The following is a 23,939-nucleotide window of genomic DNA, read 5'->3' on the forward strand; positions in this document are numbered from 1 at the left end:
ATACGCATGAGTGATCTCGGCGATACGCTCCAGTGAGCAATATAGGATTTTACATTTTCATCTTCTTCTCGAGAACGACACTACTTAGAGACTTGAAATTTACATCACATGCAGATATTAAGTCCTCCATCATAAATTGCAAATTTTATGCATGACTGACCACGCTTTCACGCTCCAGTGAGCAGAACGCGTTTTCAGTTTTTTTGCGATTTCTCAAAATTGATACATGCTATTGGGTTGAAATTCATAACAATGATTAATGGACATGTTCCGGATACGATATGTCAAGGATACGCATGAGTGACCGCGGCGATACGCTCCAGTGAGCAATATAGGATTTTACATTTTCATCTTCTTCTCGAGAACGACCTTACTTAGAGACTTGAAATTTACATCACATGCCGATAATAAGTCCCCCATCATAAATTGCAGACTTAATGCATGACTGATCACGGCTTCACGCTCCAGTGCACATAGCATAATTTTCAGTTTTTTTCGCATTTCCCAATTACTATTGAATATTAAGAACTCAAACTTGGTATTTGAGGTCGGTTGATACACCACAACTTATGTTAGCCTTTTGGGGTAGCACTCCCGGTCACATGAATAAGTCATGCATGAGTGATTTTTTCATATTTTACGTTATTTATCAATATTTTTTTTTTTCCAAATTGGTCCTACAAACTTGAAATTCACCTCAAATGTGTAGAGGTCCACAACTAACAACAAAATGCAAATTTTATTCATGAGACTACGATTTCTTCCAAAGAATATCAACTATTCACTACGTGTGTATTTTGTACGTTTCTCTTCACAAAAATAGATTAATCACAACTTGCGTATTTTGAATGTATTTAGGGTGAAACGGGGACTGGGACGAAACTCAAAGCTATTCGAATACCATTATGGTAGCTATAATACGTCGGCAATGATTCTACAGTTACTTTACATGTTTTTATTTTTATGTACACGTGATCCAAAAGAGTACACCCGTCTGTGGTGTAAGAGTGAACAACCTGAGTAAAGCCAGCAATGCTGAACATCTGCTCGATACATTTATTGTCAGCCAACAGATCTTCATTGAAATCGCCCATTATGAGACAGTCCATATCCAGATTTGCAAGTTCTTTTAACAAAATCTTTAACGCATTGCTAAATTTTGACAAAGGATAAGATGGCGGCCTGTAAATACTCACTAATACGGTATCTTTTTCGACGAGCAGAAGGCATAAAAATTCCAGGTTTAGAACTTCAATGTCCATCACCCTCACTTTCAATTCGCTTCGAAGCAAAAATCCAACTCCCCCTTGCTTTTTTGTTTTAAATTGTCCGAAAAAATCATCGTTTTTATCATAGCATTCACTTCTGTTTCGAATTACGATATTAAAAACAGAAGATTGAAGTGAGCAGATTCCGTGCGTTTCAGTCAAGCAAATAACGTTGCATTCTGTAAACCGGGAATCACTCATCAAGTCTTCCCAATGTGCACGTAATCCTTGAATATTTATCAAACATATTTTCAATATAATATCGATATTATCAAATATTTTGCATTTTTCAGGTAAAAATCGAGACATTTTTGACATGGCACTTTCAATTCCTTCGTCGCAATATATAGCGCTTTCCCTGAAATTTTCTATGATGAGATTCTGAACACATCTCACCCTACTGAGCGCGACATACATTTGACCAGCTCTAAAGGCTTTTTTGAAGTCAACGAGAGCTGCGTCCACTGTAACACCTTGCATTTTATGAATAGTGCATCCCCACGACAGTTTAAGGGGAAACTGTTTGTAACTGCCGCGGCCTGAAAATGAATCTTCGACTTTTGTGATAGGAACGCCGTCCTCATATCTGCATTTTGATCTCATTCTCAATGCGGCGCCAACACGATGGTCGTCAAATCGGACATGGATGACATCTACTTCAATTGTACCTTCTGCGCGGTGAATGCTCACAATGGTACCAATTACACCGTTAACAAGTCCATCGGTTGCATCAATGTTGCGTAGCAACATCACCCTAGCCTCAACAGAAAATTTCAAAGTCTTTTGCAATTGACCCATTGGTATATATGTCCGACAACTGGATGAGCGATTTTCTGACGTGGGAGTTAAAACATCAGCAGCTATTTCTACTATTTCCTTATCAAGAGAAATAAGACGTTTCAAGTTGAATTCATTCACTTGAGCGTTTGTTGGGTAAATGTGGATGATATCTGATTTTGTTTCACCAGTTTCACGCTGAGAGAGCATCGAAATATCACATGCGTTCATTATCTCGCCTTTTTTCTTTGTGCTTATACGATTAAGCATTTCTGCAAATTTTTTATCGCCCTTTTGCCTCATAATTTCGTTAAGCTCTACTAGCTTAAAATAACCATTCCATAGATCGCCCAACGGATTTGGCTTGAACAACGGGGATGCTTTAACCGGAGGAAGTTGATAGAAATCCCCTACTGCAATTATGCTTACTTTGCCAAATGGAAACTCATCGCTTGCGCTTTTTATTTGGCGTAATCTTCCGTGAATATATGATAATAATTTGTAATCGACCATTGATATCTCATCAATGATCAATAATTCCAAATTTTCATACCTGCATTTCAAGGTGTTGAGTTTTTCTTCTGCAAGTGGTCTGTATGGAATTGTCGCTTGTACTGGGATGCTAAATGTACTGTGTATTGTTGTGGCTTTGATATTGTATGCTGCAACGCCAGTGGAAGCGGTCAGTAATACTCGGATTTGAGAAATGTCTTCTGCTCTGTTGGCGAGCACCTTGGATGTCTCGTAATAAATTGCTTTCACTAAATGTGATTTCCCGGTTCCAGCTCCGCCAGATATAAAAAGATGAAATGGATCTGGATTTTTTCCATTTGCTTTTTTTACACACCATTGTCGAATCGCGTAAAAAACCTCAGTTTGCATTTCGTTGAGAGATCTTAGAATTGGCAAGGCTTCGTCTTTACTAATAAAAACATTTTTTACGAATGTGATCTCGCTTGTCGTCTGATGGAGATCAGGTATATCATCACATTCCTGCTCGTCTTCAACAGTGTGTATTACGTTGCTGTCTCTACCCTCGTCACGAGTACGCTGTTGGAGCTCTGTTATTAGATCAGCCCACTCATCTTGTGAAAGCTGTTCATCAGCTAACATATTTCCGGCTTCCGAAAGTTCTTCGCGTATATTTTCAAACTTCCGCATATTTTCTGTCACGAGCTCTTTTACATTCATGCTTCGACCATGAACCGAGCACTTGCCAAATTTGTAAAATTCTGTATAATTTTTGTAATAAAGCGGCTTCAGATCTTCGTCGGTTCGGTGTGGGAAAAAAAGTTCCAATATACTTCGATAATATTTTTCACTATTTTTTTCTTTACGAAAACGGGGGTATCGAACTATTGCGGGTTGAGTTGTTTCTCTCTTTTGTACATGACCTAATTCTTTTTCCAGTTCCAGAGCTTTTTGATTTCCTTTCGCCTGTGTTTGTGACAATACGCGATATCTTGAAAAAAACTCACCATAGCATACTTCGTCTATTTCCTGTTGTCTTGGCCTTGCCCTATATTTTTCTATCATACTTGTCATCCACATATCAGACGGGTTGAGCTCGCCGCCACTTGCTTTCAACTTATTTTTTAGCACTGACAATGGCAAGCTTATTTTTACAGAATCACCCCCAGTTGGTAAAAACACTACGTTTCGTGAACATCCTTTTAAAGGCATATTGCAAGCTCTGAATGCCGACTCCTGTGCACTCACTTCCCTGTTTCTCAAATACAACATCCCAATCTTTTTCATAACGTCCCTTGCAGAATGATGGCCTTGGTTCAAGCATTCGTTAACGCATCCTTCCATTAGAAAGCTCATTTCTCTCTCTCCCTTAGAAATATAGGATAGAATATAAACTACACATGCATATGCATCCGTTACAAATTGCACATTCAAATTAGCGTTCCAGGCCCGCAGCAATGTAGGGTTATATGGATTAGTCCATATGCTACTACATTCTCTTTGTAATATCACCGAAACCTTCTTTGTGATCATCCTGCACGACATTTCGATATCGTCCTGAGTTATGTTCAACTCTTCAAGCAGTTTCGCTAAATTTGCATCCTCAGCACATTGCCATTTTTCATTGAAGATGAGTGACATTATTTTTTTTAATATATCCTTGGCCTTGACAATGGCCAAATCATCTGCAGCAATACCTTGGTCACACTGAGCTATAAACGTCCTGGAAGAAGGTGGCCTGGGAAAACCATATCTACACACAGTGCCTTTCTTCCGGCACGATTTGGTGTGGGATTTACTATGCTGTTGTACACTATTAACTATGTCAAAGAGTTCTTTGTCTTCATGCTCTTGTGGAATCTGACAAGTTACGTGCCTATCTATATATGCTTCAACCTCCGCGTTGCTGTTGACCCCGTATTTCGGGGAATCTTTCACCCACAAGAGGCAGTGAATGTGAGGGGATCCGCGTTGTTGGAACTCTACCCTAAAGAAATAATCTTCCACTTCTCCAAGAGGTTTACATGAAGAAAGTATAATATTTCTCAAGAAACTCTGAAACCGATTTTGAAAAAGTCTGGCAGTCATCACACAGTTTTCGCGTAGAATTTGACATTTTTCCAACCAATCGATTTCTGATGACAAACGCTTATCACCCCTTTGACGAAGCAAACAGTCAAAAACTTCCGGCCATCTCATTTCCGCGGACGAAAAAGAGCAAAACCAAGTCGGCAATCCAAGCTGGCGGACCATTGCCAATAGGTCTTTCTGCGCGGCCTGCCAGAATGCTGGTGTCCCTCTGACAGGTCTTAAAAATTTGTATGCCTCATCTGATGTTAATAGTGACCGAATATATTTTCCATCTGTTATATCCTTAATAGTCATTTTTCGAATTGAAGAATCAGTTCCTTTGCGCAATGCAATTGAAATGTTTGATAAAATTTGATTGAGTTCACTCCTATACTGTGAGAAGAATATGTAATCTACGTTTTTCGAAAATCGATCATCAGCACTCATCAAACGACAATTAATATATCTCGATAAAGTAATTTGTTCGTCCCGAAATGCGCCAAAGGTCCCAAGGCCTGAGGGAAAGAGTGTTGGAAAAGCTTTGGCTTCATTTTTGTCATCCATCAATATTGAAATTGGGCGGTTCCCTTCAGCGGGAGCAATGCACAGAACGTCTTCGGAAATTTGGTCTAAAACTTCTTGAGCAATATCTACAGGTTGCAAGCAAGTGTCAAGAGTGGCATCTGATATAATAACATCTTCGGAAGGTGCCTCCAACAGTTCTTCATCTTCCTCCTCTTCACGTAGGTTTATGTCAGGATTCCAGATTTCGTTAAACGTTACATCAGTGTAAAAATCATTATTCTCTTTTAACCACATGATGGCGTCCCTTAGGTTACCTTTATCTGCAACTTGGTAATCATAGTAACCCTTGTATGAAAGTTTTCTTTTTAGTTTAATTGTCAACATTTGGTCATCCACTCTCACCCGTGGTAGGACGGTAACCGTTTTTTGGACATTGGAAGGTACACATATCACTGGACCATGAATTCCGTATTGGCGAGTTTTGGGCAACTGACTTATTTTCATGAAAGGAATATGTAGCGAGATTAGATGGCGCTCAATTGAGTTTAGTCTCGCTAACTCGGGCGGAACTTCCTCTACAAGCATGTTGTTGTCCCACGCTTTGACAGGAACTTTACCACTCTTGAGTTTGCTGCTACAAGTATGACATATCCAAATATTTCTTGCGTTAACAAATCCACAGGGCTTCGTGCAAAAAGTGTTACATTTGTGCTTATATTTTGTACTGATGTTCCCGCATTTATACTTTTTTCTTTTGTATACGATAACGCTTTTACGGAAAAACGATCGAATGCATATGCAGCATACGCAATCTGGTCCACATTTTATCGACTTTCTGAATTTTTCAATAGAATTTTTAGCTGACATATCGCGTTTACTGCACCAGTATTTCTTTTGAGCTACGTTTCTGACACGTTGGTTATGTTTTGCATCAAATCTGTACATATTGGCACTCCTGGTTTTAACTTCCTGTCTGTGTAGTTCGTCAAGATCGTATTTCTTCACGCTTCTAGTTTTCATTCTCTCCCTGTGTTTTTCGTCATGTTTGTACTTCTTGACACTTCTGGCTTTCATTTGCTCCCTGTGTTTTTCGTCATGTTTGTACTTCTTGACACTTCTGGCTTTCATTTGCTCCCTGTGTTTTTCGTCAAGTTTGTATTGCTCAGCACTTCTGGTTTTTACTTGCTTCCTGTGTTTTCTGTCAAGTTTGTACTGCTCAGCACTTCTGGTTTTTACTTGCTTCCTGTGTTTTTCGTCAAGTTTGTACTGCTTCACGCTTCTAGTTTTCATTCTCTCCCTGTGTTTTTCGTCATGTTTGTATTTCTTGACACTTCTGGCTTTCATTTGCTCCCTGTGTTTTTCGTCATGTTTGTACTGCTTCACGCTTCTAGTTTTCATTCTCTCCCTGTGTTTTTCGTCATGTTTGTATTTCCTGACACTTCTGGCTTTCATTTGCTTCCTGTGTTTTTCGTCAAGTTTGTATTGCTCAGCACTTCTGGTTTTTACTTGCTTCCTGTGTTTTTCGTCAAGTTTGTACTGCTCAGCACTTCTGGTTTTTACTTGCTTCCTGTGTTTTTCGTCAAGTTTGTACTGCTTCACGCTTCTAGTTTTCATTCTTTCCCTGTTTTTTTCGTCATGTTTGTATTTCTTGACACTTCTGGCTTTCATTTGCTCCCTGTGTTTTTCGTCAAGTTTGTACTGCTTCACGCTTCTAGTTTTCATTCTCTCCCTGTGTTTTTCATCATGTTTGTATTTCTTGACACTTCTGGCTTTCATTTGCTCCCTGTGTTTTTCGTCAAGTTTGTACTGCTTCACGCTTCTAGTTTTCATTCTCTCCCTGTGTTTTTCGTCATGTTTGTATTTCTTGACACTTCTGGCTTTCATTTGCTCCCTGTGTTTTTCGTCAAGTTTGTACTGCTTCACGCTTCTAGTTTTCATTCTCTCCCTGTGTTTTTCGTCATGTTTGTATTTCTTGACACTTCTGGCTTTCATTTGTTCCCTGTGTTTTTCGTCAAGTTTGTACTGCTCAGCACTTCTGGTTTTTACTTGCTTCCTGTATTTGTCATCGAGATGGTACTTCTGAATATTGCTAGCTATTACCTTTTCTCTGTGTTGTACGTCAGTTTCGTATTTCTTTACGCTTCTTGTCTTTAATGCTTCTCTGTGGCTTTCATTATATTTATATTTTGCTGAGCTGAGCTCAAATTTGATTTTTTGTTGTAGTTTTGATCGGTTTTATACCTTCGCCTGCTACTTCTTTTCACATTCTCTCGATATTCTTCACATAATTCATAGCGCATATCGGCTTCACTCATACTTGATGTTGTTTGCTTTTCTATGTGTCCCACCTCATACCATTCGGTATTTCTCGTAACTTCGTGCTGAGTAACCATGGCCGCATCCCCCTCATCATCGCCATTCTGCCAACTCTTGACGTCCGTAACAATTTCATAATGATTTCCACCTTTGTTATTTAAATATATCGATCCCCTTGAATGCGTAACGTAATTGCGATTCAGTAACGCTCTGGAATACTTCAGCCACGTGTTTTCAAAATACGTGTATATGTCTAATGCCAGTAAGTCACAAGCAGAAAATATTTCCACTTCTGTTGCCCACGTGCCGTCATCAAACATCTTGGACTGTTTGATATAATTCTCAACCCCATCTTCCGCGTATTCATCGCGCAAAATATTTGAAAAGACGCATGGATTTTCTTCGATATTTTGCGCAATTGCTTGCCTAAGTTGTGCGTTATTGTGTTCAGTTCCGGACAGCTCATGAGATAACGCATTGAAAAAGCAATTTCCGTCTGCCTTGACTGAAACAACTTTTGCAGGTTTGTTCAGTCGTTCGTTGATTGGATTTTCATCTATTAACAATTCGATTTTCAATCCCAGTTTTTTACAAATGTCAAATCTTGTGGCATAGTTTAGTCTAGAAAAAAGCATCTCGTGTTGAGTACTCTTAACTTCTTGTACCACATCTGTGTCATTTCCAGCAACAACCTGGGTGATTTCGACGGCGACCATTTCAAACTGACAAGCAAAATCCTCCGAGGGCGAGATATTTCGGTGTAGTATTTGAAGGTGACAATGAACGTCATCTAAACACCCAAATTCAAGCGTAATTGACGTGCCATTATAGCACACCATACCATCTCTATTACGAGAATGAGGATCAAAAACAAAGTACGTCGATTCGTCCTTGATTATTCCCAATGTGTTGCTGTTCAGCGTAAAGAGAGCACATACGCTGCTACTAAACGTCTCTGCAAGAGCATCTGCAAGCGACATTATGCCAACCATATGTTCGGACGGTGCTTCTGACGAACCAACGGCACCAGTTAATGGGCTCTGGTACTTTATTTCGTACAGTACGTCGTTCAACTCATAAGTTGAGGGCAACTCTGTGACCATGAGATAGTTGTCAATATAACCCAAAAAGTCTTGGACCCCACGATATAGTTTGTCGCCTTCTACGAGAATTTCATCCAAATCATTTGAACGCCATAAAGTTGCACGAGTATTGGCGTGCTTAATAAGCGCAATCAGGCAGTTTGCAATGCATTGTCGTCCACGGCTGGAGAAGTTAAATCTAGCATCAGACTGGCTGAATTCACCAGTAACCACCTTAAGAGCAAGGCGTTTACGCGCCATTTTCCAGTATCTTTTTCGTGGCATTTCTACGCACAATAATAGTTATACCGTATTAGTTAGCAACCAATTCCAGAAAGTGCTGTCAACAACGATTTCTGCAAAGGAATGAATTATTATCCTTTCGTCGATCGTCTTATCAAAGAGAGCGCTTATCGCGATGCGTTTTTTCCTCGCGTGTTTGCTTCTCTCGCTTACTGCGTCGTTAGCTTAATTAGGCTTCCCGCTGCTTGTCAGCAGGGAACCTATTGTATTCCTGTGTTTTATTATTAGGCTTCCCGCTGCTTGTCAGCAGGGAACCTATTGTATTCCTGTGTTTTATTATTATTATTATTTATTAGGCTTCCTGCTGCTTGTCAGCAGGGAACCTATTGTATTCCTGTGTTTTATTATTATTATTTATTATTATCATTTATTATTATTATTTATTATTAGGCTTCCCGCTGCTTGTCAGCAGGGAACCTATTGTATTCCTGTGTTTTATTATTAGGCTTCCCGCTGCTTGTCAGCAGGGAACCTATTGTATTCCTGTGTTTTATTATTATTATTTATTTATTTATTTATTTTTATTATTTTTTTTTCAAATTGGTCCTACAAACTTGAAATTCACCTCAAATGTGCAGAAGTTCTCAGCTAGCAATAAAATGCAAATTTTATGCATGACTGACCACGCTTTCACGCTCCAGTGAGCAAAACGCGTTTTCAGTTTTTTTGCGATTTCTCAAAATTGATACATGCTATTGGGTTGCAATTCATAACAATGATTAATGAACATGTTCCGGATACGATATGTCAAGGATACGCATGAGTGACCTCGGCGATACGCTCCAGTGAGCATCATAGGATTTTACATTTTCATCTTCTTCTCCAGAACGACACTACTTAGAGACTTGAAATTTACATCACACGCAGATAATAAGTCCCCCATCATAAATTGCAAATTTTATGCATGACCGACCACGCTTTCACGCTCCAGTGAACAAAACGCGTTTTCAGTTCTTTTGCGATTTCTCAAAATTGATACATGCTATTGGGTTGAAATTCATAACAATGATTAATGGACATGTTCCGGATACGACATATCAAGGATACGCATGAGTGACCTTGGCGATACGCTCCAGTGAGCAATATAGGATTTTACATTTTCATCTTCTTCTCGAGAACGACACTACTTCGAGACTTGAAATTTACATCACATGCAGATAATGAATCCCCCATCATAAACTGCAAATTTTATGCATGACTGACCACGCTTTCACGCTCCAGTGAGCAAAACGCGTCTTCAGCTTTTTTTACGCGGGAAGCCTGTTAAAGCTGCACGCAGCTCTAGTTATTAGTTAAGTTATGCTAAGACGTTGTTGAAAAATGTATAAGTAAGTTATTAAACACTTGCAGATCCTTACCACGGATATGGGCCGTGAGACGAAGCCATGAAAACGCCCAGAAAATGAGTTTCGTAGCGCACATCTGGTAACTAAATAAATTCTTCAGTTTTGTGTGAAAACGAACATAATGAACGCATTACAGCTTGTTCCACAATCCTGGTGCGAAATTGAATATAAGAGGTTCCCGGAAATTCAATAACCATAAGTTTACAACACATACATAAGAACTATGCAATACGAGAGCCCTACAGCACACTAACACAAATGTATTCCTGTAATGTTTTGCCTGACCAAAATCGGACTTCCTCAGTCAATCATAATTTATTAGGTAGATTACGAAAAATATGGCATACATGTAACCAACAACAAAAAATACTTTAATTGTGTGACAGGAGTTGGGAGTGACCTCGAAAGCAGCGACACCAACAACGCTGATTCACATTTGCGAATAAATTTTATGTAATAACCACAAGCAGTTTACATACAACAAGAACAGCATAAAAAGCTACATCCATTTTATAGAAGCTATCAGACGTATTTATTTTTAAGCAATGAAGTCACAAATTAACATCGTGAGCACGAAAGCACAAATAAATCAGTTATTTCTCACTTAGAAATTTACAGCAAAAGTCAAGAAAATTAAATGAATGTACAATATGTACATAACATAGTGAACAGAAATATTACAATTAATCTTTTTTTAGTTTATGTGGTTATGTATTTGAACAAAGGCAATAATATTACTAGAAACAGGACTACGACACTAACAAATGTCCGAAAAAAACAACAAATAAATGATACTTATTAAATCAACTGTAATATCTAATTCACTTTCTGCTGAATTGTTTTCGAAATCCACTATCTCAAAAATCGACTTTTCCTCTATAAGTGTACTGTGATTTTTGCAGTCAATACAAAAACAAAAATCTGTGCAATTTAAGTTGATTTTGGCACACTTTCATAAATTATTTTGACTATTTTTCTTACACTTGCAGTTTGCCAACTCAAGAACTGATTTGAGGGCCACATGCTTCTTCAGTGAATCATTGTTGGGTGGAGAGTATAATCCTTATGTTTGACAGTGTTAAATAGACGTGCCCTGGTATCATTTACATTCTTCTATCCTCTTCAAATTCCTCAGCTTTATTTATTAATGCCTCGTTAACCTCAAAAGATCTTCATAGTCGAGAGAAAAAAATGAATTGAAAATCTCAATGAAGTCTCCAACATGAATTTGATGGGCAGTTCCAATTGCAGAAAAGTGCTAAAGTATTTCAATATGAATAGCCCATCTAAGCTGTTTGCAACTATTATGATTCTCATATACCTTTAAGCTTCAAGACTTCTTGTTTAATCCATTTTATAGCACTGATAGCAGCAGGGATCAGAGCCTGCGTTAGGTCGGATTGGTGGAACATTGCCGTTTTCTTTTGTAGTACAGTATCTAAAATGAGGAAGAAAATAATATTTGGAGCAGCATGAGTTTAAAAATACCCCTAAATACTAACTAATACCTTGAATACATAATGCATTTTATCTGATGTACTAAATGAGCGTATATATATTCATTGCATGTACTACAGTCCAGCAGTGTTTGCATACCATTACTAGACTATATCTACACTAAATTTTGATATATCACAGTCTGAAATGCCCTATGACAGTATGAGTACGGACTAGGCTATAGACTATTTTTTAAAACATCAACTGTTTGTCTACAACTTGATTTCTCACCTCTCAATCGTTTCCAATGCTACTTTCTTTCCACTCCGGCATAACTTATCATTGCTTCCCAGGTTCTTGTCGACTCTATGAATTTAGATTTAGACCAACCGACATTAGTAAAATTGAATAATTTCTTCTCTTTCACACAATCGTGCATTACAGAAACAGTCATTCATTTCTATTTACAAATATGCTGTGGCCTATATAGTAGTATAAGTCTGCTGAATAGTCAAGAAGAGTCATTAAATTAATCATAAACATTTCATGCAAGCCAGAAAATATCGTTGTTTGTGACATACGGTATTATGCTAGGTCTAGCCTTCCTTGGAGTTACCGGTACCGGTACCGCTCCGTACCTATTTAACAACGTCTTATGAGCTAGTGCTCAACTAATATTGCTCTTTATGGTAAGGATATACAAGTGTTTAATATCTTACCTATACTTTTCAACACCTCCTTAGAATAACTGAACTAATATTACCGGTAACTGAAAAAAACTATGGAAAGGCTACTCAACGCAAAAGCGAGCAGTTGTAGTACATCTGATATTCATCCGACCACTGGGGATCCACCTACAGCTGACTAACTTGACTGTTACGTCGTGCAGAAGTCTGCGTTCATTGGCCCATGATACCGGAAAAGCAGAGAAAATAGGACAGATGGTAACACATATTTATTGTAGTAAAAGCGCCTTTTCTGTGAAACGTGCAACTTTTGGAAGTGGGAACAAGGCAATATTTGTTACTAAATTTCTAAGGAACATTTTAAAATCATTTTCAGGTAGTTACCTGATGTGCGCTACGAAACTGAAAGATAAATGGCCTCGGCTCGCGGCCTATTTGCAACCAAATTGGTTAATTAAATTAAAACTACCAGGGAGACAGGGTGACCATTAAATAATCTGATTTACATTTAAGTTTACAAAACACAACTGAAAACTAACGAATAGAGTTCAAAAATGCGAAAACGAGATAATGTTTAAGACGCTTGAAAATCTGTCTGAGTGAGAAAAGTGTCTGAGCGGATGCGAAAAGGAGCATAGTTACATCACTTTTTGCAATTTGCTGATTGGCCAATGTCACGAAGTAAACAAGGAAGTCGATGCTCGGGGAAAGGTCCATAGGAACCTAGAAGACTAAAAAACCGCCATTGTTACCGGTGGCGGTAGACGGTAGTGGAATTGGGCGAGCAATCTGTCAAAAATTTGCAAAGGAAGGAGAAAGTGTTGCAATCCTTGACATAAATTCTGAAGGTATTACTCGAACGCTAAATGAATTACCGAGTAATCGTACAAATAAACATTGTGCTATTGAAACTGATGTATCGTCATCTGAACAAGTAAAACATTCATTTGTGTTAGCGGAAAAAAAACTGGGAAAGAGAAGCACTATTCTCGTTAACAGCGCTGGGATTGCTGATTTGAAAGCATTTTCGGACGTTGATGATTTTATTTTTGATAACATCATCAACGTCAATCTGAGAGAAACTTTCCTGATGACTAAAGAATTTTTAAAGAAGACGTCAAAAAATGCTTCACGTGGGAACGATATAATTGGTTATATAATCAACATATCTAGCATAGCCGGGAAGCAAGGTTGTGCTGGACTAGGTCCGTATTGTGCATCCAAATTTGGTGTTATTGGTTTGACAAAAACTGTCACGGCCGAGTTTCCGAAACACAAGGTCCGCTGCAACGCTGTTTCGCCCGACATGACTGACACCGATACTCGATGGCTGTCCAAAAGATATTCAATAAGCCACTTTGAAACAGATTCCTATGCAAAGATTCGGACACCCGGATGAAGTCGCAAGTGTTTGTTTGTTTGTTTTTGACATCTGATGAAAGTACTTATGTTAACGGCGCTTGTTCAGAAGTTTCTGGTGGATACGAATGTTGAATATCATTCTTATTCATCAATCCACTGGATATCAAAATTGGTTTCGAGTATAATATTGAGTATAGCACTCTGAGCGTTTTTGCATACTAGCACGAATAAGCACTCGTTTACCCTAAATCGATTTCGATTTATATTATCGAAAACTGGGAACAACAGGTCTTTTAATTCGTTGTTGCAGCGCCACGTCTTCAATTGAAAAACAAACAAAATTTTGTTGCTTTTTACAACGTCTTTCTTATCGTCTTTCTAGCACAGACAGAAAGTTTGAAAATGTGAGGACGAATCTCTATAGGCTTTATACTATACAGAAAAATGTTAGCTTTTATGAATAAAATACAAAAATGTTTCCTCGCGTTTCAATAAAGATTTTTACAATTAGAAGAATGCATCATATCAGTGCTTTTCACCAGTGGGTCTATTTAGCCATTTAGTAATGTGAAGTGCAACATGGTATCAAGAAATTTGAATTTATTTATTCGAATATATGCGAGGAGCAAATTATAGTTATATGGGTAGTTAGTATGGAATCGAAATTTATTTTCTAACTCTGTGCTGTGGAGGAGAGGTTTGCTAATATTCCAGGCGTGCAGCATTTTAAAAGACTTCTATTTATTATTGCATTTTGATGTATTTGCGGGTAAAAAAATATACCGTGTCTGGCCCGTGACTTTTAGCTCCTGCAGTCACGTGTGAACTTTACACATTTTTAGCAGTGCTGTCCGATTCGCTAGTGTTGTTAAATATTTGTTTTGCAGCTGTAAATCGTACCGAGTTCTTTGACTTCCACACACGTATTTTAAATATATTTTGTGTTATACTGACTCTAAAGTCAGTCTCAAGTCGAAAACTTGAAGCAAACCGAAGTATAGTCATTAGTCAATGCATTATCAGTTATACTAAGTAATTCAATTAACGAGATGTGAGGCACGAGAGTATACTGTATATATTACAAATGTATGACATTTTGTGAATAGTATTGCAGATATTAGGGCTATTCAAACAAACGAATTGCATAGAAAGCAAGTAAATGTACTGTGTTCGTAATAATACATACGTTATAATTGAATAATACAATTCTTTCTGAACATAAAAACAAAAGAGCTAAAGTGATTCCAGGGAAATCAAACATTACAGATAAGGCAGCGCAAGCAGACGTCATATAGATTTCAGTGGAATGATAAGGCAGCTTGTACATTCAACCAATTAAACGAAGGCGACAGGGCGATTTATTTTTGTTTGGAGTTCTTTGTCTGGCACATATTTACGATGTCGTTGCTTACATCATTTCCTTTAGTTTAACGTATGTTGTTATCTCATCAAATACGGTTGCGATTATAAATTTTGAGAATAGACTTGAAAATGTATAAATAGTCACATAATTTGACGGACATTCATTTTACCAGTAGTTCATGTACTGCGCAACAATACGATTTGTCATAAACAGCTCAATGAGCGAGGTGAATTCTTATATTTTTTAGATTTTTTTATAGCTCCAATTTACAGTCCTAGACACTGAAATGTCTACTGGAAGACTAATCGGAACAGCCGCCATTGTTACCGGCGGTGGTAGCGGAATTGGGAGAGCAATCTGTCAAAAATTTGCAAAGGAAGGAGCAAGTGTTGCAATCCTTGACATAAACTCTCAAAGTATTACTCGAACACTAAATGAATTGCCGAGTAATCGTGCAAATAAACACTGTGCTATCAAGATTGATGTATCGTCATCTGAACAAGTAAAAAATTCACTTATGTTAGCGGAGGAAAAACTAGGAATGAGGAGCACTATTCTCGTGAACAGCGCTGGAATTGCCAAATTGAAAGCATTTTCGAAAGTTGATGATGCCACTTTTGATAACATCCTTAACGTCAATCTGAGAGGCACTTTTCTGATGACTAAAGAATTTTTAAAGATGACGTCAAAGTATACTTCAAGTGGGAACGATATACTTGGCTCTGTAATCAACATATCTAGCATTGCCGGTAAGATGGGTTCCGCTGGCCAGGGTCCGTATTGTGCATCCAAATTTGGTGTTATTGGTTTAACAAAAACTGTCGCGGTCGAGTTTCCAAAACACAAGGTCCGCTGCAACGCTGTTTTGCCCGGCATGACTGACACACCGATACTCGATGGCGTTCCAAAATATGTTCAAGAAGCCCATTTGAAACAGATTCCTATGCAAAGATTCGGACATCCGGATGAAGTCGCAAATGTTTGTTTGTTTTTGGCATCTGATGAAAGTTCCTATGTTAACGGCGCTTGTTTAGAAGTTTCTGGTGGATACGGATGTTGAATAAAGAAATTATAATTTTTGTTTGTCATATACATGTTTAGTATACTGTATATGATTTTACAACGTTATATTTTACAAACTGTCAGAATAGCATAAATTATGGAATTCGAAGTTTTACCAATTGCTTATTCGTACTTCCCGAAAGTTAGTGCAGTCGCATTCTAGTTGATTTTAGTTAAAATTCAATGTGTAAAATAACCCAGATTAAAGATTTCCATGAAATTATATTTTATATATAATATATAATAAAAACATATAAATATATATATAAAAAAATAGATATATAACTATATTTCCATGAAAATATATTGAACGCTAAGGTAAAACACCAACTGACACAAACTTATTTGGTAAATCAAAGAATTACCAGATAATGTTAACGAAGAGAATATTCACAAAATGTGCCCTGGTTCTGTATGGCTCTGGTATGACCGTCTCTGCCGTAAGCTATTACAGATAATGCTCCTGAAGTCACGAACCCATTGTTCATCATAAAGGTCTTTTTATTTAACCTTAATTTTGAGCCCTGATCTGAGTTAAACCTCCGAGCGCGTGTTGCAATATTTATTATCTTAAGATGTCTCTTAAAAAGTTACTCTTGATGTCTATATGAGACTTATATATTTATTCAGGGCGGGGAAAAACAAATCATATATGGTGATCCGAATTTTTGATTACTGGCAATAAATTAAAACTCATCAGAATACTGAGTGATAATGAGGTATTTAATTTGTACTTAAATTTCAGAAATACAACTAAAAATCGACAAGTAGCTAGCAAAACAACATTAAAAAGCCAACGTTCATCGCCATTACAGAAATCTGTTTCAGTGAAACTTGAGTGCTAAAATTTCAATTGTTATGTTACAACGGGCATCTTGTTGATTAGCCAATATTATGGAAGCAAGTGAAGAATACGATGCTCGGTAACATCCAATGTATGAGAGAAGCTGAACGAAAGTTGGATGAAAGAATTGAAAGGACTCGATGTGTTGAACAATTCTATAAAATCTTAACAATATTTGACCAAGGGTTTTGATTAAACATATAGAAGAAAGAGTAATTATCATTATCTTACCCACCAAAACAAATGTAGAAAAAAACGTTTCAAAGGTATAAATCGGCCAAAAAATTTTAGAGGTGGGCCACAAACATAACAAAAATTTCAAGAGTTAAACTTTAATTGTAGTAACAATGAATGATAATGCTGTACTAAGCTACCAAATGGTAATTTTAATTATGGAAATGGATGTGTCTAACTTTGCATAAAGAATTATTTGTTTTAGTTGTAGTTTTTATCTTGCATGAGAAAGTTATTGCGCCAAAGATTTTTTTTTGTGCAACGGAAGTGAGCCACGAGAGAAAAAAGAAAAACCAGTGGTATAAATAATGAAGATATCAGTCAGCTCCCACAAATTATATCATGTGTTGAAAATCCGTGGCAAAAGTAGCTAAACGAAATGGCTATTTCCTTTAAATTTTATCTTCAGCTTAAATATATCAGAAAAGCATGAATTTGACAAAGTATTCTAACAATTACTCTGCAAATATAAATCTTGGTTTCGCTACAACAAAGCAATCTTTGTTCACTATAGCAATTATAATTACCATCTGAATTCGTTGAAAACACAAAATAGAAGTGAGAAATAAGAAAACAATGGAGTAGTACGAAAATATATTTTTGCACGAAAGCTTAAGTGAACTTTCACATTTAAACCACAAGCCATGCACTAGGTTGGTACGTATGAATAAAGAGAAATGCAAGTTTGTGTTCCATCTCAAATACAATTGCCTAAAACGATATTTCCTGTCCAATTAATTGTAAATGATGGTGCGTTTGGCTTGGATACAATGTTGAACCGTAAATAAGTACTAATACTTGAACACACTTATTTTGGAATACCTAATTGAAATACCACATTTAGTTATGACCCTTATGTATAAATAAAAACTCAATTTGAACAATTTTTTGACAGTGCGCCTTATAATTCGGTGTGCCTTATGGGCCGTAAAATACGATAATTTCCATTAAGCTTTATGTTATACCCATAAATGAGATCAGCAATATTTCTGTAGTACGTAAAATTAGTGTTGTTCAATAATGCGGCTCTGTATATACTGTCCAGTAACTTGCTCGACTCGGCGAATTTCCAAAGACTTCATTCATTCAAACAAAATGATTCAACTCGAACACAAACCAAACGCCGGAGAGACTTGACTTAAAAAACAAAAAATATTTTTGAGCAAGTTTTTGTAATAAAAAAATCCAGTAAAATGGGATTAGCACGTTAATAAATGTTGTATTATAATTTGAAAACAGGCAACGTTATGACTAGGTTATATATTATCAATAGTCACAGTCAAGTTAACTATTTTCAGCCAGTAAAATAAAAAGCCATAGAATACATAATTTCAAGAATCTTCAACACGCAATCACATACGTATTACAAAATACAGATCAATACAGAGCTGAATCATATTCTTATTCTCTGTCGCAAGACATCTTTATTGATCATAGTGCGTTGCCCGTCTTGAGTTTCGCGTCAACAGGATTCAACGAGAGTTTTATGCATGAACATAGTTCTGTTTCAGTACCTCCTTGCAGTTTTGTGGTCACTCGGAAGTTGGTACCATGGGTTTCTGAACCAGTGCGCGTGACATTGCCCTACTAAAAAAAGTCTTCATATGAGACAAATTCCAGGGAATGAATAAGCAGCAAAGTTGGTCTGGCCAACAAAAACTAAAATACAATCGATGTATTGGATGCCTAAGATACAATGACAAAACAGCTCTATAAACAGGGATTTTATTTCATCAGACCCGTTTTCAATTATAAAATTTGAGGCCAGACTTAAAAATGTATGAATAGTTGCATAATTAGACGTTGTTTTGAATATTCTAGTCCTGGTGGGGAATTACGACATTCAACGTGGACCGACATTCACTTTACCAATAGAACATGCGTTTATTAGGCTATATATGAAGATATTGCATACAGGCAGAGTGCTAGAAACGGAAACGTGTTTAATCGTTACCGATGCAATATTATTTAAACGTATATATCGATGATTTGTCACTATTTTCGATATTTGGACAAATATGTTGGGGCTTAAATAAGGACAGTTTCAAGAGTAATCTATCTCGCACATAAAGGTTGTTCAAAATTGAAACAATATATATATACATGGAAGAATTTACACGTATTCATCTTATCTTTATTGAAATTTATTTGAACGGGAAACTACAATGTATGTTCATTGAATAAACAGCTGCGCTATTTACATTACAGTACTATTTGTCATAAACGGCTCAATGAGCAAAGTGAATTGTTATATTTTCTTAACTACAATTTGTATTCCAATACTCTGAAATGTCTATTGGAAGACTAATCGGAAAAGCCGCCATTGTTACCGGCGGCGGTAGCGGAATTGGGCGCGCAATCTGTCAAAAATTTGCAAAAGAAGGAGCAAGTGTTGCAATCCTTGATTTAAAGTCTGAAGGTATTACTCGAACGCTGAATGAATTGCCGAGTTTTCGTACAAATAAACATTGTGCTATTGTGACTGATGTATCGTCATCCGAACAAGTAAAAAATTCATTTGTATTAGCGGAAGAAAAACTGGGAATCCGAAGCACTATTCTTGTTAACAGTGCTGGGATTGCTAAACTAAAAGCCTTTACGGGCGTTGATGATTTCACGTTTGATAACATAATCAACGTCAATCTGAGAGGAACTTTTCTAATGACTAAAGAATGTCTAAAGGTGACGTCAAAGAATACTTCACGTGAGAACGATATACTTGGTTCTATAATCAACATATCTAGCATGGCCTGGAAGCAAGGTTCTGCTGGACTAGGTCCGTATTGTGCATCCAAATTTGGTGTTATTGGTTTGACAAAAACTGTCGCGGCCGAGTTTCCAAAACACAAGGTCCGCTGCAACGCTGTTTTGCCCGGCATGACTGACCCACCGATACTCGATGGCTGTCCAAAAGATATTCAAGAAGCCACTTTGAAACAGATTCCTATGCAAAGATTCGGGCACCCGGATGAAGTTGCGAGTGTTTGTTTATTTTTGGCATCCGATGAAAGTTCTTATGTTAATGGCGCTTGTTTAGAAGTTTCTGGTGGACACGGGTGTTGAATATCTTTCTTATTTATCCATTGGATACCAGTATTAGTTTTGAGTATATTATTGAGTAGAGCACTCTGAGCGTTTTTGCATACCGTCATAAATATGCAACTGATTATCCTTATCGATTTCGATTTATATCGTCGAAAACTAGAAACAAGAGTTCCCTTAAATTCATCGTTGCAGCGCCACGTCGTCAGTCGGGAAACAAACAAAATTTTGCTGATTTTCCAATACGTCTTTCCAGCATATATAAAAGTTTGAAAATGTGAGGACGAATCTCTATAGGCTTTATACTATACAGCAAAATATTGGCTTTTATAAATAAAATACAAAATATTTCCTCGAGTTTTAATAGCGATTTTTGCAATTAGAAGAATCCTTCATATCAGTGCTTTCCAACCAGTGCTGGGTCTATTTAGCCATTTAACGTGAAGTGCAACATAGTATCTAGGAATTCGAATTTATTTATTTAAATATATGAGAGGAGCAAATTATAGTTTTGAGTAGTTAGTATGGAATCGAAATTTATTTTCTAGTTCTGCGCTGTGGAGGATAGGTTTGCTAATATTCCAGACGTGCAACATTTTAAAAGACTCCTATATATTATTGTATTTTGATGTATTTGCTGGTAAAAAATATGCCTCGTCTGGTCCGTGACTTTTAGCTCCTGCAGTCACTTGTGAACTTAACATTTTTTTAGCAGTGCTGTCCGATTCGCTAGTGTTGTTAAATATTTGTTTTGCGGCTGTAAATCGTACCGAGTTCTTTGACCTCGACACACGCATTTTGAATATATTTTGTGGTATACTGACTATAAAGTCAGGCTCAAGTCGAAAATTTAAATCAAGCCTGAGTAGAGTCAGTCATTAGTCAATGCATCATCAGTTATAGTAAGTAATTCTATCAACGAGATGTTTGAGGCACGAGAGTATACTGTATCACAAATGTATGACATTTTGTGAATAGTATTGCAGCTATTAGGAATATTCAAACAAACGAAAAGCATAGAAACTAAGTAAATTTACTGTGTTTGTAACTAAAACATACGTTATAATTAAATATTAGAATTCTTTCTGAACATAAAAACAAAAGAGCTGAAGTGATTTCAGGGAAATAAAACATTACAGATAAGGCAGCGCAAACAGACATCATATAGATTTCAGTTCAATGATGAGGCAGCTTGCATATTCAACCAATTAAAAGAAGGCGACAGGGCGATTTATTTTTGTTTAGAGGCTTTTGTCTGGCACATATCTACGATGTCGTTGCTTACACCATTTCCTTCAGTTTATCGTATCTTGTTATCTCATCAGATACGGTTGCAATTATAAATTTTGAGACTAGACTTGAAAATGTATAAATAGTCGCATAATTTGACGAACATTCATTTTACCAGTAGTTCATGTACTGCGCAACAATACGATTTGCCATAAACAGCTCAATGAGCGAGGTGAATTCTTATATTTTTTCGATTTTTTATAGCTCCAATTTGCAGTCCTAGACTCTGAAATGTCTATTGGAGGAATAATCGGAACAGCCGCCATTGTTACCGGCGGTGGTAGCGAAATTGGGAGAGCAATCTGTCAAAAATTTGCAAAAGAAGGAGCAAATGTTGCAATCCTTGACATAAACTCTGAAGGTATTACTCGAACACTAAATGAATTGCCGAGTAATCGTGCAAATAAACACTGTGCTATCAAAATTGATGTATCGTCATCTGAACAAGTAAAAAATTCACTTATGTTAACGGAGGAAAAACTAGGAATGAGGAGCACTATTCTCGTGAACAGCGCTGGAATTGCTAAATTGAAAGCATTTTAGAAAGTTGATGATTCCACTTTTGATAACATCCTTAACGTCAATCTGAGAGGCACTTTTCTGATGACTAAAGAATTTTTTAAGATGACGTCAAAGAATACTTCAAGTGGGAACGATATACTTGGCTCTGTAATCAACATATCTAGCATGGCCGGTAAGATGGGTTTCGCTGGACAAGGTCCATATTGTGCATCCAAATTTGGTGTTATTGGTTTAACAAAAACTGTCGCGGTCGAGTTTCCGAAACACAAGGTCCGCTGCAACGCTGTTTTGCCCGGCATGACTGACACACCGATACTCGATGGCGTTCCAAAATATTTTCAAGAAACCCTTTTGAAACAGATTCCTATGCAAAGATTCGGAAACCCGGATGAAGTCGCAAATGTTTGTTTGTTTTTGGCATCTGATGAAAGTTCTTATGTTAACGGCGCTTGTTTAGAAGTTTCTGGTGGATACGGATGTTGAATATAAAAATTATAATTTTTGCTTGCCATATTCATATTTAGTATAATGTATATGATTTTACAACGTTATATTTTACCAGGCAGATATTCACTAAACTGTCAGAATAGCATAAATTATGGAATTCGAAAGTATTACCAATTGCTTTTTTGTACTTCCCGAAAGTTAGTGCAGTCGCATTCTAGTTGCTTTTAGTTAAAATTCAATGTGTAAAATAACCCAGATTAAAGATTTCCATGGAATTATATTTTATATATAAATATATGATAATAGTAATAATATATAAATATAAATAAAATAAAAATAGATATATAAATATATTTCCATGGAAATATATTGGACGCTAAAGTAAAAACACCATCTGAAACAAACTTATTTGGTAAATCGAAGAAATTACCAGATAATGTTAACGAAGAGAATATTCACAAATATTACCTTGGCTCTGTATGGCTCTGGTATGACCGTCTCTGCCGTGAGCTATTACAGATAATGCTCCTGAAGTCACAATTCCATTGTTCATCATAAAGGTCTTTTTATTTAACCTTAATTTTGAACCCTGATCTGAGTTGAACCTTCGAGCGCGTGTTGCAATGCAATATTTATTATCTTGAGATGTCTCTTAAAAAAAGTTACTCGTGATATCTATGAGATTTATTCAGGGCGGGGAAAAGCAAATCATACATGGTGATCCGAATTTCTGATTACTGTTAATAAAATAAAACCTATCAGAATACAGAATAACTGAGTGATAATGAGGTATCCAATTTATACCTAAATTTCAGAAATACAACTAAAAATCGACAAATAGCTAGCAACAGGACAAAAAAGCCAACGTTCATCACGATTTCAGAAAATCTGTTTCAGTGAAATTTGATGTGCTACTAAAATTTCAATTGTTCCGTTACAACGGGTATCTTGTTGATTAGCCAATGTTATGGAAGCAAGCAAAGAATCGATGTTCGGTAACATCCAATGTATGAGTTGGATGAAAGAAGTTGAAGGCACTCGATGTGTTGAACAATTCTATAAAATCTTAACAATATTTGACCAAGGGTTTTGATTAAACATAGAAGAAAGAGTAATTATCATTATTTTTACCCACCAAAACAAATGTAGAAAAAAACGTTTCAAATGTATAAATCGGTCAAAAAACATTTTCAGGTGAGCCACAAGCAATAACAAAAATTTCAAGAGTTAAATTTTTATTGTAGTAACAATGAATGATAATGCTGTACTAAGCTACTGAATAGTAATTTTAATTATGGAAATGGAAGTGTCTAACTTTGCATAAAGAATTATTTGTTTTAGTTGTGTTTTTTTTCTTGCATGAGAAAGTTTGGAGACAGCACATTTGGACTCATATATTTGCACCCGTGTATCCGCGGGTTCAATCTATATGCGGGTGCTATAATCCATGGGTTAGGGTTAGTATGGGTTCAAATATCCGTAGGTGCAAATT

The 23,939-nt window shown here is 36.8% G+C and overlaps 1 protein-coding gene and 3 pseudogenes across 1 annotated transcript; 3 read left to right on the forward strand and 1 right to left on the reverse strand.

Moving 5' to 3' along the window:
• Window positions 1-1,077: 1,077 nt before the first annotated feature.
• On the reverse strand, window positions 1,078-6,131 carry LOC144431387 (uncharacterized). The gene is made up of 2 exons (XM_078119471.1): window positions 1,665-6,131; window positions 1,078-1,152 (listed from the first exon to the last, which is right to left on the reverse strand). Exons 1-2 carry the CDS (start codon window positions 6,129-6,131, stop codon window positions 1,078-1,080), a joined length of 4,542 nt encoding a protein of 1,513 aa, XP_077975597.1.
• A 9,040-nt stretch (window positions 6,132-15,171) lies between these two features.
• On the forward strand, window positions 15,172-16,085 carry LOC120332498 (3-oxoacyl-[acyl-carrier-protein] reductase FabG pseudogene; annotated as a pseudogene).
• A 3,336-nt stretch (window positions 16,086-19,421) lies between these two features.
• LOC120333008 (3-oxoacyl-[acyl-carrier-protein] reductase FabG pseudogene) lies at window positions 19,422-20,320 on the forward strand (annotated as a pseudogene).
• Window positions 20,321-21,618: 1,298 nt separating this feature from the next.
• Window positions 21,619-22,614, forward strand: LOC144431325 (3-oxoacyl-[acyl-carrier-protein] reductase FabG pseudogene; annotated as a pseudogene).
• The last annotated feature ends 1,325 nt before the right edge of the window (window positions 22,615-23,939 follow it).

The sequence above is a fragment of the Styela clava genome, chromosome 13 (assembly GCF_964204865.1).
Source record: "Styela clava chromosome 13, kaStyClav1.hap1.2, whole genome shotgun sequence".
Taxonomy (NCBI): Eukaryota; Metazoa; Chordata; class Ascidiacea; order Stolidobranchia; family Styelidae; genus Styela; species Styela clava.